At 41.8% G+C, this 17,818-nt stretch overlaps 1 protein-coding gene across 1 annotated transcript in view; it reads right to left on the bottom strand.

The window, feature by feature from the left end:
* Window positions 1-3,192: 3,192 nt before the first annotated feature.
* The window catches only part of LOC148526480 (olfactory receptor 5V1-like), a 33,771-nt gene continuing 19,145 nt past the window's right edge, over window positions 3,193-17,818 (bottom strand). Inside the window, exons 2-3 of the mRNA XM_088470140.1 lie at window positions 11,049-11,088; window positions 3,193-3,938 (exon numbers count right to left, since the gene is read on the bottom strand). Of these exons, the coding sequence (XP_088326266.1) occupies window positions 3,193-3,938; window positions 11,049-11,088 (786 nt within the window). The remainder of the gene's footprint in view (window positions 3,939-11,048; window positions 11,089-17,818) is intronic.

Below are 17,818 nucleotides of genomic sequence, written 5' to 3'. Positions count from 1 at the left end.
AATAGAAGAGGACATTGCTTGAAGAGGTCCAGTGGTTGCAGAAGAAGCCAGAAGACGGCACCGCTGGCCTGGATGGGAAAGTGGCAGAAGAAAGAAAATGAGAACCGGAGAGTGCTGCAGGTGGTGGTAAGCAAAGAGCTAAAATAAGCTCCCCACTGCAGCCTCTCCTAACTTACTGGTAGGCGGCTTTGGCCACTGATAGTTTTCCACTCCAAACCCTAGACTACCAGGTGTCGGGCATTAGGTCCATGGGTGCAATGAGGTCTCAGGTCTGAGGGGCATGTTAGGAGGGCAGATTGTACATGCCACAAGTAAGAGTGACTCTGGGTATTAGGCACAGATGACTTTATGTGTCATAATGTAGGCAGGCAATAGCCTGAGCCCCTGGTGAGTGGCTGGGCATTAGGCCAAGTTAACTCTTTTGTAACAGATAAAGAAGGGGCCACTACTGTTTGACATAATGTGTATAAGAAGTACTACTGTATGGCATAATGTGTATAAGGGGTACAACTGTGTGGCATAAGGTGATAATGCACTCTACTGTGTATCATAATTTGTATAAAGAGTACTACTGTGTGAAATAATTTCTATAAGGGATACTACTGTGTGGCATAATATGTAAAAGGGGCACTACTGTGTGGTATAATATGTATAAGGGACTCTGCAGTGTGGCATAATGTGTATAGGGGGCTCTACTGTGGGCCAAAATGTGTATAAGGGGTACTACTGTGTGGGATAATATGTATAAGGGGCACTACTACTGTGTGTCATAATGTCTATAAGAGGCACTACTTTGTGTCACTATGTGTATAAGGGGCACTACTGTGTGGCATGAGAAAAAGGGACTCTACTGTGTTGCGTAATGTGTATAAAGCGCTCTGCTGCATAGCGTAATGTGAACAAGGGAAGGGGTAAATATGAGACACGTCAAGAGGACATACAGTCAGGTCCATAAATATTGGGACATTGACCAAATTTTCATATTTTGGCCAAGTCAATCCCCTGACCTGAATCCGATTGAGCATGCATTTCATTTGATGAGGAAAAAACTGAAGGGAAAATGCCCCAAGAACAAGCAGGAACTGAAGACATTTGCAGTAGAGGCCTGGCAGAGCATCACCAGGGATGAACCCAGCGTCTGGTGATGTCTATGCGTTCCAGACTTCAGGCTGTAATTGCCTGCAAAGGTTTTGCAACAAAGTATTAAAAAGTGAAAGTTAGATTTTAGGATTGTTTAGTTTGTCCCATTACTTTTGGCCCCTTAAAAAGTGGGAGGCACATATAGAAACCGTTGTAATTCCTACACCGTTCACCTGATTTGGATGTAATTACCCTCAAATTAAATCTGAAAGTCTGCAGTTAAAGCACATCTTGTTTGTTTAATTTCAAAGCCATTGTGGTGGTGAATAGAGGCCAAAATATGAAAATTCTGTCAATGTCCCAATATTTATGGACCTGACTGTATTTGTAAGTGGGCGCAAATGTATTTGTATTTGTAGGTGGGCGCAAATGTAAAGTTTGCAGGGGGCGCAGAACACCTTAGCACTGGCCCTGCACCCAATTGTTAGAGACTTTGATAAACACGTAAGTGGTTTTTTATGTAAATGTGGGGAATTAGGGACAGTAATGTGAAGTTTTTCCTAGAGAACCTAGAAAGCTCAAATCAGCCATGCTTGTCATATGTCATTGTGTGCTTAGAGCACTTTTTTCAGGACACTCTTTTTGTTTATTTACAACGGTTGCTAGGGTTTTAAGTTGTCATTCATTTTTTCCCCTACCAATTAATTTTCTGTAATAATCTCTCTCTCTCTCCCTCTTACTAACATAAGTGTTTTGTTTACAAAAATATAGGTGCACTATACAAACATTACTATAGAAAATTATAATAAATTTTGCATCAAATAAGAGAGGTTTTTTGCATAATTTTGGCCAAAGTTATCGGCTTACCCACAATGTCCAGCTAACCTCATCATCGGCTAAGTCCCTAATATGCAAAGGGTTCAAGTCTGGGTCACACCAAATATTGATTTGATTTAGATTTCTCTTCTGTTCATTCACTTTGCATTTTGTTAATTGATAAAAATAAACCATTAACACTTCTATTATTGACACCTGCCTAAAACATTTGCACAGTATTATTATATAGATAGATAGATAGATAGATAGATAAATAGATAGATAGATAGAATCACCAGGTCCACACTCACGTCATAATATTTACTTCTGCTGGGGTGACAACCTTTAGTGAGCACAGGGGCTTCACGTGCATAAACAAAGAATGAGGTGCACTCACCAGACTTGTAAAAAAAATCAGATTTTCTTTATTATTTCAAATGGCTTAGTAGAGACAGCATCGATGTTTCAGTTCACTCTGGGGCCTTTGTCAAGACAAACGTCACCCCAGCAGAAGTGAATATTATATATATATATATATATATATATTGGGGTGAATATATATATATATATATATATATATTGGGGTAAGAGATGGCACTCAATCCTTGATTAATTGTGTGGATGGTGCAAGGTCCCAGAAAGTCAATTATATGCACGTTCATTTTCTCCAAAATTAATAATGGTATAAACAGGAAATCCTGTGTACAAAGTGCAGCAGCTGCAGAAGCCCGACATCCCTTTCAACAGATAAACTATTTTCCTCGGGGGTTTCAGGAGTTTCAGCCCCTGAGGAAAACAGTTTATCGGTTGAAACGGACATCGGGCTTCTGCCGCTGCACTTTGTACACATGAAGACCTTTTTATACTTGTGAATAAAGGAATTCACCTATTAAACGAGAGAGAAAGAATAAGTCTACAGGATTTTAAGTACCGTACTACATTGTATTAAACTGAATTTGATTAAAATTAAGATAATAATGGTTTTATTTTGTTTATTATGCTAGACTATATTTGTTTATTGTATTTTAGTTTTGTATTTTTAAGTCCTACAGTGTCACTGCGGATATTGTTTAATTTAAAGGTTCTGCTGTAATGTTCTAGTGCTGGGGACTAGAAAAGTGACACCTTAATAAGACTTTTGTTTTAAAATTTTATTTTGCATTAATTTGTTATTTGCACAATATGTGTGATTATTAAAATTGAAGTAAGAGGTACAAGGATCTAACTCTCATTATTCATAAATCATTTAAACTCCTTTCAAGCTATCTGTAGTTTAAGAAAGAATGCAAATTACATTTATTTATGCATTTTTGAATGAAGGAAATGTCTACTAATTGCATGTTTCACATCCTTGTTTTTCAATGTGTATATAATTGGATTCAACATTGGAGTCACAACGCTATACAGGACAGAAACCATCTTATCTTTGCCCAAACTATATGTAGAAATTGGTCTCACATAGTTGGAAATAGAACTTCCATAGTATAATAACACTACAGTAAGATGAGAGGCGCAAGTGGAAAATGCTTTCTGTCTTCTTTCATTAGATTTCATCTTCATTATAGTCACAATAATATATACATATGAGACAAGTATGCCCAGGAAAGGCGTCCATCCAATGAAAACTCCAATGGAGAGTAGCAAGATCTCATTGACCGATGTATCATCACAAGATAAGGAAAGAAGTGGGGGAATGTCACAGAAAAAGTAATTGATTTTAGTACCACAAAAGTGCAGGCAGAAAGTGAAAGTGGTATGCACTACAGAATTCACAAAGCCACTTAACCAAGATATGCTAGCCAAGTTGACACAAACTTTACGCTTCATCATCACCATATATCGAAGTGGGTGACATATGGCCAAAAAACGATCAAAAGACATCACCCCAAGTAGAACACACTCAGTACCCACAAATGACAAAAAGAAATAAAGCTGAGTCACGCAGCCAATAAAAGAGATAGATTTTTTATTCACTAGAAGTAATTGCAACATTTTGGGCATAGTTGTTGAAGTATAACAGATATCTAGGAAGGATAAATTACCTAAAAAGAAGTACATTGGTTTATGTAAGTGTTTATCCCATTGTGACACTACAATGATGGCTGTGTTTCCTATTAACGTCAGCAAATATATAAGAAAGAGCAAAAAAAACAGTAAAACTTTGAAATGCGGGTGTTCAGATAAAGCCAGTATGAGGAAGTCTGTGGATTGTGTCTTATTGTTGCTGACTGTAGATTGTATCATCTCATCTGCAAAGAATATTACAGTTCTGCTGGAGTTACATTACATGTTTATATATTTTCATTATTTTGGACACACAAACTTATAAATACATATTTTTAGTACAAGGGTAGTACTTTTAGATATGTTTTTTATTTTCCATATTTTTACATATAAGATTGACTTGCAATATATGTTTCTGTCTTAAATTTTTCTGGCTTAAGCTATAGAAAACTGAAGCAACAAGAAAAATAATGCAGAGACTTATGTTTTTTTGACACAGCTAAAGAGACTAACTAGTGAAGAGTTACAAATATAACATTGACAGATTTCAACAATGAAATTGTAAAGCTGAATAAAGAACTAGTGCAAAGTATTGGAGAAAAAAATAATTAATTACTGTTAAACCAAAGATCTGTAACACCTGCTCATCTGTAGTAGACTATTCTTATGTGTGAGAGGGTAACACGGTTCTACCTTACCAGCTTTTTTTAGATGACAGTCTCAATTCATTGCGGTGCCTTTACCTTCTTCGATGAAAGGGCAGATCCATTAAGGGTCTGCTTGTGGTTACCCTTATAATCTGTAGTGTACTGTAGGAGTAGTATACCTTATTCCTCACCCTGCCTAATAAGTACAGTAAATACCAAACCACATAGGGTGTACAAATGGAATGATCCTTAAGGATGTTAGTAATTTTAATAAAACTATAAAAAATAGGACTTTTAAAATGTGAAAACTGTAACATAAATTTACTAAAATACCCCTATTCCCAAATAACTCACTTCCCCTAAAAGCTGCTTTAAGAATAGACCTAAATTTAAGCTTAAAAAATACCAATATAAGAATTAGGTAACAATCCCCTTACGGTACTTTTCTTTTACTTTACTAAAACTGAATATGTTTATGACAGTTGATTTTAAATCACTTTCTAAGAATACATTGAATACTAAAGACCTTGTTTCTTAGAATCCACTAAAGTGTGGTAAAGTAAGAAATAACAAGCCTTCACACCTTATTATTACCTAGAAACCTACCCCTATTGAATAATACTCTAAGATACCCTAGCCCTAAAACATTATTATACTCAGAATCCCCATATTTACTCCCCAAAACTTTGTAGCCCCTTTGCTGCTGAAGGTTTTCCCACACTTTTGTTGAGGTATTTTTTGCTGTCATCACATTCCAACATTAAAATATTTTTTTTTATGCGTGCCCACACAAATATACAGTACCTTGTTTTTTTTCCAGAAAACTTTGTGTTTTCAAGGGACACCATTTGTCTTTTTACTTCTAAAACATCAAAAACATTATCCCAATCTGGTTTTTATTAAATTTTCAAAAAATGAACCAAAAACGAGCATAGTTTTTTTTATCCACCACAAATATGTACTTTGTGGCTCTTGTTTTGCCAATAATCTACCTTTCCATAATAGTAAAATAGAGGATTCTGTGTACTCAGATGAAGGTGTGGATGGGGCAACCCACCTTGCACTAGGATTCGTAAAAAAAATTGCAAAAACTTTTCCTACTGTATGTAGCGGTGAACTGCAATACATTTATTAAACACATAAAATCAATAACCACAATAGAATATTCTAATACAATAGCATGTGTATTGTAACATTTCATGAAGGAAATATTATGGTGAAAACAACAAACTGCTTACCCAGCTCCTTGTGGATCCACACACCTGCCACCGATGTGTTTCAACCTTCTGTCGATAGGGTGCCTTGATAATGACCAGAAAGTTGAAACACGTTGGCGACAGGTGAGTGCATCCACAAGGTGCTGACCAGGAATCCAGGTATCGTATAAACACTGGGACCCTCTGCGTTTAACCCACTAGAATAATCCGGAGTTCCTGGGAACCTGTAACCTAGGGGTTCCCCACTGCCCACTTTCTTGGTACATTCCTGTCTTTACTACATATTTATTTCCCCTCCTGAGGGGTAAAGTGTTTTAAGCAGTTTGTTGTTTTCACTATCATATTTCCTTCATGAAAGGTTATAATATACATGCTACTGTATAATATATAATTTTCCCTGTGAAGGGTATTCTATTGTGATTATTGCTTTTATGTGATTAATAAATGTATTGTAGTTCACTGCTACATAGGAGAAGTTTTCTGATGAATCCTAGCTCAAGGAGGTTTACCCCATCTGCGCCTTCATCTGTGTACTCAATACGGTCTTTTTGGTGATAGAACCAGGGGCAACTACCAGCAGCTGGGAAGTTCACTGCCCAGAGTGTCCTTCTCCCCTTGCAGGATTCTGTGTAGGCAAAAAAATCTGCACTTGAAATACAAATACATTGTTTTTCTAAGCGTTTTTGCTGTGTTAATTCAAACACTTTCTGTGTGTCAGAAGAATATTGTAGCCCCACAAGGCCATTTTAAAAACTTGACAACCTACTGTACCACATCAAATATCATACAGTACATACATTCATACATACATCTATACATACAAAAACACAGTACATACATTATATTTGTATATACATTTCTATTTACAAGTTTTCAGATTATTATATAATTTTTATGAATGTCACTAATGATTAGATAGAGAATGAAAAATACCTAGTTCAAACAGATGATTCCACATATTATAGCATAATCATGAATTATTAAATTATTATAATGTTAAACATGGGGATTCATCCTAAATATTTGTATAAAACACCAAAATGGAAGAGACAAAATAATATTTCTATATGGAGGCATTTGGATACTGAAGTCATATATTTTATCATTATTCATTAAAATCATTGTGTCAAAATAAGTGGCCCCTGTTTAGTAGTTCTGAGAAATATTGATAAAACCAAATATTTAATATATGACAATTGTGCATTCAGAGGTGAAATGTGTTTTAGAATCAGAAACTTTTTATTCCTAATGTGGTTTCTATTCATGTATTATACAATTATTTGAGACATCATTTTATTTTCAATTTTATCCTATGTCAGATATTTCTATTTTATCAGAGGAAGATAAATGAGAAAAGTTTTTCTTGCTTCTGCTGGAGTGTGTTATAAATCCTACAGATCTAATATTAAAATCCCCATGCTCAGCATATAAAGTTGTGGCACATTTCTTGTCAGCTTCCTAGGACATAGTTCATTTGATAATGTTCCCCCTCAGACAATGGTGTAAGACAGATCTTATATTAATAAGATATACACAATGATTTGTAACTTTGTGTTTCCTAATGCATAGATCCACCTAAATCTTTATTTATCAGCAACCTGCTATATTGTCAATTAGCTGGTATACAGCGTTTCCCGGGTTGAAGACTGGACCCTGGAGTACACCTGCAACCTTTATTTATTTTCATTGTCCTTGCCTATAACCCCATTCCATTAATCCTGAAAAGGACCCCACTGTTTGCTAACATCCATACAAACAGTGGCAAGACTACCGTGGGTGCAAGGGGTGCGGCTGCTATGGTGCCTGAGTTGTGGCCCGCTACTCCCTCTTCACCCAGTCACGCACATAAGATGGGTCAGTCCAGTCAGGGCTGTCAAGGGGGGCCCAGGTATCAGCGATGTTGATTTTGTGCTGGTCCGCCAGCTGATTACAGCTGGCGCACTGGCAGGCAGTCATAGAGAGACAGTGCTGCCTGTCGCGAGGCAATCAGAGCCTGCAAACTGGCAGCCAATCAAAAGTGTCAGCTCCTGATTGGCTGCAGGTTTGCGATCTGAATTTGGCTCATAACTGGCACCAGATTCAAATTGCGCTGGTGCTGTCTGTCCATGTCTGCTTCTTCCAGCTGTAATTAGCTGGTGGCTCTGCTCCAAATCCACACCTGCTGACAGCTGATGGCACACAAGAGGAGGTAACAAGATGCATTAGGGACACGGGGAGATGAGTTGCCTGGGGGGGCATAATGTGTAAGGGGCACTACTATTATGTGTCATAATCTGTAAAGGGCAATAATGTGTGGTATAATGTGTAAGGGGCAATACTGTGTGGTATAATGTGCAAGGGGCACTACTGTGTGGCATAATGTATATAAGAGGTACTACTGTGTGGCATAACCTAAATGAGCTCTGTGTGGGGGCAAATGTGTGTTTTTTTTACCTCTGGGGGGGCTTTTAAGTTCATGCTACGTGGCCCACAAAGTTATAGTTATGCCATTGCATCCAAACACAGAGGCTCTGGATTTAATATGAACTTGCATAAGTCATCAAGTTTGCTCAGAATGAGGTTAAAAGGATACTTTTGTAGCTTTCTCACAGGTTTTTGGCAGACTGCCAATTTCCACTGGAGCCAGAACCTGGAACCTGTGTAATTTAAGAATGTCCCAATTTTTAGGGATTGTGTGACAGTGTGTGGCCCTGACGATGTTCAAACCTAGCCAAAAACCTAATTCTGGTAAAAATACAACACCATGTACAATTTGGTGGAGCTAGGTCCAAATCTCTGGCCATGCATAAAGGACAAAAAGACGGATAGACAGACACACTCAGGGGCATTTCTAGAGAGGAAGGGGCCCGTGTGCAGTCTCCGACATGGGCCCCCTCCTCCCTGTCTGGTGGCCAGCAGCGTACTAAGCTGTGCATGCCCAGCGCCGGAGTTATAGACTCTGGGCACTTGAGTGCGCCCAGAGTCTATAGAGTATGCGCAGGTCACCAGGAAAATGGCAGCAGCGGCCATTTTCCCTGTACTGCACATGCGCAAGCAACGGGAGAATGGCCACGGCAGCCATTTTCCAGTCGTTTTTAAAGCGCCGGACCCTGTGCCGAAGTGGGACTCTGGAGAGGTAAGTAATACTATGGGTGCAGGGTGTGTGGTGCGGGGCCCCCCTGGAACCAGGGGCCCATGTGTCCTACACACCCTGCAACCACACGCCCCTGGACACACTTTCTCACGTATTATATAGATGTACATGGATGTTCTGCTCTTTAATCAGCAGTGTCTTCTTCTTTGTTGTCAATTTATTTATTTGACCTTACATAAAGCAGTGTTTATATGTTTATAAATTATGATGAGTGCAATTGTTGCTTCTAAGTAAAGGTACCCATCCATCTGCGATGGATTGCCGTGATCCTGCGATCAGAAATGTCGATCTACTGGGTGGAAACGCTGACCGCCCACCATCGATCATCAGCGATCCATCGCAGGATCGCTGAAATTTTACATGTTAAATGTCCCCGATTAGACAATCACGATAATTTTTTGATCGCAATCATCAAATCGGCAAAATCTAACATGTTGGATTTCTGCGATCCTGCAATGCCGGGTTGCAGCATCGCAGGATCGTGGCAATCCATCGCAGATGGATGGGTACCTTAACAAGTATCTGATTGAAAAGTATAAATTTCACAGGTTTATCTTAATTATCACTTCACACTCTAAAGGGCCCCATACATCTGCAATGGATTGCCGTGATCCTGCGATGCTGCAATCCGGTATCGCAGGATCGCAGAAATCCAACATGTTGGACTTTCCTGATTTAACGATCGCGATCAAAATATGATCGTGATTGTTTAATCAGGAACATTTAACATGTAAAATTTCAGCGATCCTGCGACGTTTCGCTGAACATCGATGGTGGGCGGTCGGCGTTTCCGCCCGGAAAATCAGCTTTTCTGCGGCAATCCATCGCAGATGGATGGGTACCTTTATTCACTGTGGCTTTTTGTAGCTACTGCTGTTCTTATATCACACCTGTTTCAGGCATCTGGAATGACTAAAGAACTCTGTATTGATTTTTTAGTTCCTCTCCTAAGTGCTCTCATATCTGTTCAACCCATACTGGAATTGTACCATCTGCTTGCTACTAATAAGATCATTATATAATCTACAGTACTTGCTGCTAGGGAACATTTTTATCACTATGCCCCATCAGCATGGTTTGCATTAAATGTCTCTTCTCTGATTTTGTTGGCGTTGCATCACTTCAGTTCAAATAAAATGTTCCCTCACTGCTGTTCGCTTTGACCATTTTTTAAGGAATCAATGACAATCAGGTAAATATAATGTTTAAAAAATACAAACTATTTAGTGATAATATTAGTGTCAAATTCCAGGAAAACCACTAAAATACAAGACAATTCAGAAGATAAAACAAGTATGAAATGTATGATACTACTGCCTCCTAGCAGTTTTAAAAGAGACATCAAACTTCTGATTTTATATTGGTTTTATACTAGAACAGGTAGACACTAATCTCCATAATGCTAAACTGAAAAGTCAATCTGGTAAGAATAAATCATATTGAGCTCTCACATTATATATTGTCAAGCTATATAGATCAGATGATATACTGTATGCCTGTATTATTGTTACATATGTCATCTTGTAGCTTTAAGAAATGTCAATATTAATTGCAAACCCCTGATATAGGTTTACTGTGTTTTTCCCTATTCCTTATACTAGTTTTCTTTCTTTTAGAAGCTGACAGTGGCATTGTCATGTACTTCTTCCATCTAATCATACACTTCCCATATGATTCAGAATTTCATCTTTAACATTATAAAAAAGATACTGTACATTATTTATATTGAAATACTGCCTGTGGCCAATTTTTAATTTTCACTGGTAAATAAGTTTAATATAAAAGCTCTCTGTTCTATCACTTACTATTACTGCTGCATACATTATAGCTGACAGGTGAGAACATTACACAGGTTCCATCTCCAGCTTTATGGGACTTTTAGCAACAATGACATACCTGTAATGTTATGCACCATAGTGCTGTTTTCTGTACTGTAGATAGTCCTGATTTGAAAAGTAAAGTAATCTCTATGGTTTGTGTAATAAAAAAAACTTTTTTGGGTGTCCTAACAAGGTATACTCATTTTCCTTTATGGAAATAATTGTCTGAAATTGCACAAATAATGGTATGTGGACTTTCAATCAAATGAGTTCCATGTGCTATAGCTATTATGTTCTACATTCTGTAGTAGGTGTGTAAAAGTAATAATACCATATAGTCTCTGAAGAAACCCAGACAACCAGCATAAAGTCTAGCATCCATGTGATCTAATGCAGACCAGCTATTTATATTAGATGGTTGTGTGGTTCTGCTGTGTTGTGGGATTTATATGATGATGGTGGGATAATATTAGCATCAAATGTTGGCGTCATAACAACAGATTAATTGGTTCATAGTTTCCCACCAGGGACATTATTATTTATTTTAAACTATCTTTTGAGGATCGCAACAAAGATACTCAGTAGACACTGTGTAACAAATTGTGGTCTTGGATCAATATGTATAAATTATGGTTGCTTTTAATATAGTTAGTACAAAAAACCAGGACTGGAACAGGGTTTCTTGACACCCTGAGCTGGCCCTGCCCTCTAAATCCATGACATAATGACATCACGCGGGGGTGAGACAGCAGGCTCTAGGAAGTAGAGCACTGCTCACAGTGTCCTTAGGATGCTCCAGGCTGCTCCACAGGATGCATGGTGCCTGCCTGGAGCGTCCCTTTGAAGCTCGTGGCAGCTCTGCAACAGTGCTACTGTCTGCAGGGTTCGTGCAAGGTACCCAACAATCCACATGCAGGTGCCGTGGGGCAGCGATGATGCCACCTGTAGGGCCCTGTGTAATTGGCACTGTTCGTACAACCCTAGTTGTGGCCATGCTAGAAACCACCAGTTAATTATATAGGTGAATCAGTAGTCTACACTGATTTAAAGTAGATTGCACTACTGTATGCATTGATTTCTAAATATTAATTTGTAATGTAGCATTGATTTGGTACTGTATGCACTTTCCCTGATATATACTGACTGATCAATTATTAATACAGCAGGATATAAAGAACTGTTGTATGTCTTAGGTAGAGATGTGCGCCAACCCCCATGTTTTGATTTTGGTTTTGGATCTTGATCTCCCCTGGTTTTGGATCTGAATCTGGTTTGGGATTTTTTTCCTCCGTGTTTTGTTTTTGTGTTTTGGTTTTGGATCTGGATTTTTTGCAAAAAATCATAAAAACAGCTAAAACCACATAATTTGGGCCTGTTTTTGTTGCTACAGTATTATTAACCTTAATAACAATGATTTTCGGGCATTTCTAGGCATGTTTAACCACCTCACAGCTCACAATATGGATTTCACTATTTTTTACCAATATAGGCCAAAGGCTGCAGCGGGCTGGCTGGCTAAAGTAAGCAAAAGAGCAGCGGCACAAACGCACAGCAATTTAAAAAAATATCAGACATCTATGAAACATTGCCACACCGCAGTGGCAGACAGGATGGCAGTTTAATAAACTATAATAATGTCAGTCGGCAATGCTCCAAATTGTGCCAAATGTAAAGGAAAGAGGTGCAAGATGGAATTGTCTGTACCACCCACTGCTATTTGGGCAGGGGTGGATTGGGATGGAAAACCAGCCTGGGAAATTTATGGAAGCAGCCCTAATGGGGGTGTGGCTGTTGAGGAGGTGGGGGTCCATCGAGGGGGTGGGAAAAATGAAAGTTTGGAGCTGATTGGCTGGGACTTATCTCTCTGCATTTTATATCTCTCCAAGGATTAGTGAGTAGACCCCTAAGACTTTAGACACCACCATCGGTCGCACCATTGGAAACTTCAACAGCCCTATGCTGGCGCAGATCATCCAAGTATTGCCTCCAATGTGAGCAATTCAACGTATCTATAGCCAACCCCCTGTAACCACCTAAAACATTTCTAATACACTACTTGGTGCATGCATCTGTACCTGCACTGCCACTCAGACACATGTGCAGATCAAAAACAATGCAGAAGAAAAAAATAAAACACTTTGCCCCCCACAGAAAAAAAACCCACATTGAACCCTGACAGGAAAAAAAAAAAAACATTATCCCCCACAGGAAAATAATAAAAACATATTGGCCCTCACAAAAAAAAGAAACACATTGACCCCCACAGTAAAAAAAAAAATAACACACAACACCCGACAGCAAAAAAGAAAAAGCATAGCCTCCATGGAAAAGAATAAAACACATTGGCCCCCACATAAAAAAAAAAAAAAACACTTTAGCCTCAACAAGAAAAAAATAAAACACACACCAGCTCCCACAGAAAAAAACAAATACATTGGCCCCTACAGAAAACACACATTGGCCCCCCAGAGGTAAAAATACAAACACATTGTCCTCCACAAGAACAAAAATAGGGTGCGCAGTGTACGCCCCCACCAGAACTAGCACCAGGAGCACAAATGTCAAACTGCCACCGCTGGGGTCGGGATGGGAGTAGTAGTAGTGGGAAGCAGGATGGGAGTAGTAATAGTAGTGGGACACCTGGGACAGTATGGGAGTAGTAGTAGTAGTGGGAAGCAGGGGGTTGAATGGGAGTAGTAGTAGTAATGGCAGAGCAGGTGCAGGCTTGGAGTAGTAGTGTGGGGCAGGCTGGGAGTAGTAGTTCAGAACAGGTTGCGGGACAGGAGCAATAGTGGAAAGCAGTGGTGGGATAGGAGAAAGAGTGGAAAGCAGTGGGCAGGATGGGAGTAGTAGTGTGGAGCAGGGGGCCGGATGGGAGTGGTGGTGTGGAGCAGGGGGCTGTGGTGGTGTGGAGCAGGAGGGAGGATGGCAGTGGTGGTGTGGAGCAGGGGGCAGGATGGGAGTAGTATTGTGGAGAAGGGGGCCGGAAGGGAGTGGTGGTGTGGAGCAGGGGGCCGTGGTGGTGTGGAGCAGGAGGCAGGATGGCAGTGGTGGTGTGGAGCAGGGGGCAGGATGGCAATGGTGGTGTGGAGCAGGGGGCAGGATGGGAGTGGTGGTGTGGAGCAGGGGGCAGGATGGCAGTGGTGGTGTGGAGCAGGGGGTAGGATGGCAGTGGTGGTGTTGAGCAGGGGGCAGGATGGCAGTGGTGGTGTGGAGCAGAGGGCAGGATGGTAGTGGTGGTGTGGAGCAGGGGGCAGGATGGGAGTAGTGGTGTGGAGCCAGGGGCAAGATGGGAGTAGTGGTGTGGAGCCAGGGGCAGGATGGGAGTAGTGGTGTGGAGCAGGGGGCCAGTTGGGAGTGGTGGTGTGGAGCAGAGGGCATGGTGGTGTGGAGCAGGGGGCAGGATGGGAGTGGTGGTGTGGAGCAGGGGGCAGAATGGCAGTGGTGGAGTGGAGCCAGGTGGCCAGTTGGGAGTGGTGGTGTGGAGCAGGGGGCCATGGTGGTGTGGAGCAGGGGGCAGGATGGCAGTGATGGTGTGGAGCAGGGGGCAGGATGGCAGTGGTTGTGTGGAGCAGGGGGCAGGATGGCAGTGGTGGCGTGGAGCTGGGGGCAGCATGGCAGTGGTGGTGTGGAGCAGGGGGCAGGATGGCAGTGGTGGTGTGGAGCAGGGGGCAGGATGGGAGTGGTGGTGAAAATAAGAGGGCTGGATAAGAGTGAAAGAAGTTGAACAAGACTCGCCTCCACTCCAGGGTCATCTCAGCTCACCGACGTCGTTCTCTCTCCGCGCTGACATAGGGAGTGTGTTGCCATGTGTCCTGGACCGCTCCTCTAAGTCCCAGGAACAGCTGCACACACCCCATCCTCTGCAGCCACAACAGGATTAGATGGCTCAAAGAAAGAGAGGCCTGACGGCAGGCAATGGAGGCTAAGGGAGGGGGACACTGCACATAGTGGAGTTTGCGTATGTGCATGTGTAAGGAGGCTGGCTGGAGGCGGGCTGCGGAGGGGCTGGAGGCAGGGCCATGAGTGTTCATGGCCCGGGCTCCGCAAAGGCTTATGGGAGGAGCAGCTGCGGCTTGGCATGCGCAGCAGCTACCCCGTTGGGCAACAGTGTCACTAAGCATCTGCACTTGTGCAGAAGCAGTGCACAGTGCAGCAGCTACCCGATCGTGGCAGTGGTATTGTCGGCATAGAGAAGACCGTGGGAAGGGGGGACACACTGCTGAAGGGCAGGCCTGCTGCGCAGTTCAGCTGGCAGATCGGAGCTAAGCTCTGATCGTGGCAGTGCTACTGGGGAGAGACGGGGTCAGTCATTGAAGGGTGAGGGATGGGTCGTGCGGCTGCCGGCCACCACAGGGACTGGCCCAGCGGGAACTGGCCCGGCATCCCGGTGGCCCAATCCGCTCCTGTATGTGGGATATTAAAAAGGACATGCACAGTTTAACAAACCAAGCACTTTAGCCACTAGGACTGACACTTTCGTGGCTGAACTCCATGGTTCTTTGGGCCCCACAAAACATTTTTTGGAAGAACTACCTTCAATTATTAAGGAGGAGGTTGATGATGAGGGTGTTGGTGATGGAGATTGCATGTTATGGTCCAAACTGCTGGTAGCTGATACTGGACTGCTTGTTATTAATTTACAAATTATAATTTTGTTAAACAAATTGCATGAACTCGCTGCAAATGACGTAACAGGGAGGAGGTGCCTAGATGGTTAACGTCCCTTCCTCTGCTAACTTTGGCTTTACAAATGGAACAGGTGCCTTCGCAACTGTTGTCAGAATTTAGATTTAAATAATTCCACACCCAAGACGTTGCTTTTCTGGCTTTCTTGTTATTATTAGCAAGAACTGCTGCCACTGGTGGCTGATTTACGCAAACCACATCCTTATCATCTACATCCACATTAGCATCAAATAGGACACAGATTTCCCCCTCATACTCCTTTTGCACTTCCTCCACACTATCAGCCTCATTTTTTATTATTTCACCATCTAATACTAGCACAGCCGTCATGGCGTCAGTGATCCTCTTTGAAACTGGGTGACAGCTGTTATACTTACTTCCCCTATCAAAGGACTGTTTAATAGTCAATTTTTTTTTAAATTACTTCCGATCACGATTGAGGATGTAGATGATGATGCAGGTGTTGGTGTTGGGGATCGAAGGCGCTTGGATCTCATAGAGAGGGAGCAGGTAGGTGACATTGGACTTGTTACATTTTGAGTTTTGGAACTTGGTGACGTACACTTTGATATTTGATGAATGCGCTCCAAGTGACGTAACAAGGAGGAAGTTCCTAGGTGGTTTAGGTCCCTCCCTCTACTCACTCTTGCATGGCAATGGGCACATATGGCTTGACAACTGTTGTGTTGTCCGGATCAGGATGGAAATAATTCCACATGTGAGAAGCAGTTTTTTTTGTCTTTTATCCCGACATGACAACAATGGGCTTTGGCTTTTTCAAACCATGGGCAACAGCTGTTGCCTTACTTACACAAAGGACATCCTTGGCATCAACATCCTCAACACCAACATCTTCATCATCAACATCCTCATCATCCTTAGCGCCTTCACCCACCAAAATATCCTCCTCCTCCATGTGCAATTCCAAAGAAGCATCCTCAATGACAACGTGTGCAAGATGTTAACTGCCCTTCCCCACATTTACAGAGGGCACACAAATGTTGGAACTTGGAGGATCCTCCAGTACCTAAGTATTTAGGTCGGGCTCACACATGGCAACCGCAGACACACTTGCACTCTCCTCAGGGATTTGTGATTTTGATTTCTCAGGGCACATGGTTGGTTTTTCCGGAGCTGTCTTAACAACTTTCACATATTTAATTGGACCACCACCACTACTACTACAAGCAGAAGGGCTATCAGAATCAGCAGTCTTCTTCATAAAGTAAGAAGGCCAAGGCCTTACCCTTTCCTTGCCACTTCGTGTAGTGAATGACATATTGCCAATTTTTTGTTTATCTAAAGTCAAATATCCTTTAAATTTTTTTTCTTACTTTCAGTAAAACCTGCTTTACCATATCAATGGTGTGACTTAAGCCCTGGGGCATGGGCCTTCCTAGAGGTTGAGGAAGTTGATGTCCTTGCACTGCTGGCAGCAGCTAAAACATGTGGTTCTTGGCCTTGCTCTCCTGTCATATGACAGCCCTCCATATTTTTTCTGCAGTCTACAAGCAGTGTCACAATCACCACTAGTGTAGCCAAGTTGCGGTAACAAAATTCACACACGTGCAGTCGTGCACACACACAAAAATTTTAGAAAAAATAACAAATGATGATTTATATTTTTTGTCAGCTCCAGAAGAACAAGGTTGGAACTTGCGTTGCTGGCTAGCTCTTGTGCACTACTGCGGTTATGGCGAAAACCCACCCACACAAACAAGAAAAAAATGTGACACTTTTATTGTTTTTTTTAAGAACGACTGTAGTCGGGTAGCACAAGGCTGCAAAGTGCGTTGCTGGCTCTTGTGCACTACTGTGGTTAAGCCTGTTAATGGCGCATGCACACACAGAAAAATATAAAAACGTTAAAGACACTGATTTTTTTTTCTTTTGGAGTCCGGAACTTGGGCCCAGAGATGGACACAGCACAAGCCCAAGACACAGCAGACAGCCCAGATGTATCACCAGACAGCACAGTGACAGTGACAGCACCGTGACCAGAGACCAGAATGGATCAGCACATACAGCACAGTGATAGTGACAGCACCGTGACCAGAGACCAGAATGGATCAGCAGACAGCACAGTGACAGCCCCATGACCAGAGACCAGAATGGATCAGCAGTCACCTTCCCAGGACACAGCAGATAGTACCAGCACCTCTCTCAGCCCTACACTACACACCCTCCCTGTTCAGTCTCCACAGCCAGAGTGAAAAGGCATCGGTCGCATGGTCCCTATATACTACATTGATCATAGAGACGAAAGCTCGCGAATCGCAAGATTTCCGTCTCTATGGTTTTGCCTCGGTTTCGAGAACCGAGTAAGGTGGGAACCTCCGAGCCTGTTTGGATCCAACTCGGATATGCTAAATTCGGGTGGCCTCGGTTCTCTGAGAACCGAACCCGCTCATC

Source organism: Taudactylus pleione, unplaced genomic scaffold (assembly GCF_031769625.1).
Source record: "Taudactylus pleione unplaced genomic scaffold, aTauple2 ptg000095l, whole genome shotgun sequence".
Classification (NCBI taxonomy): domain Eukaryota; kingdom Metazoa; phylum Chordata; class Amphibia; order Anura; family Myobatrachidae; genus Taudactylus; species Taudactylus pleione.
Note: the sequence above shows the minus strand (reverse complement) of the source record. Positions and strands in the feature narration are given on the sequence as shown.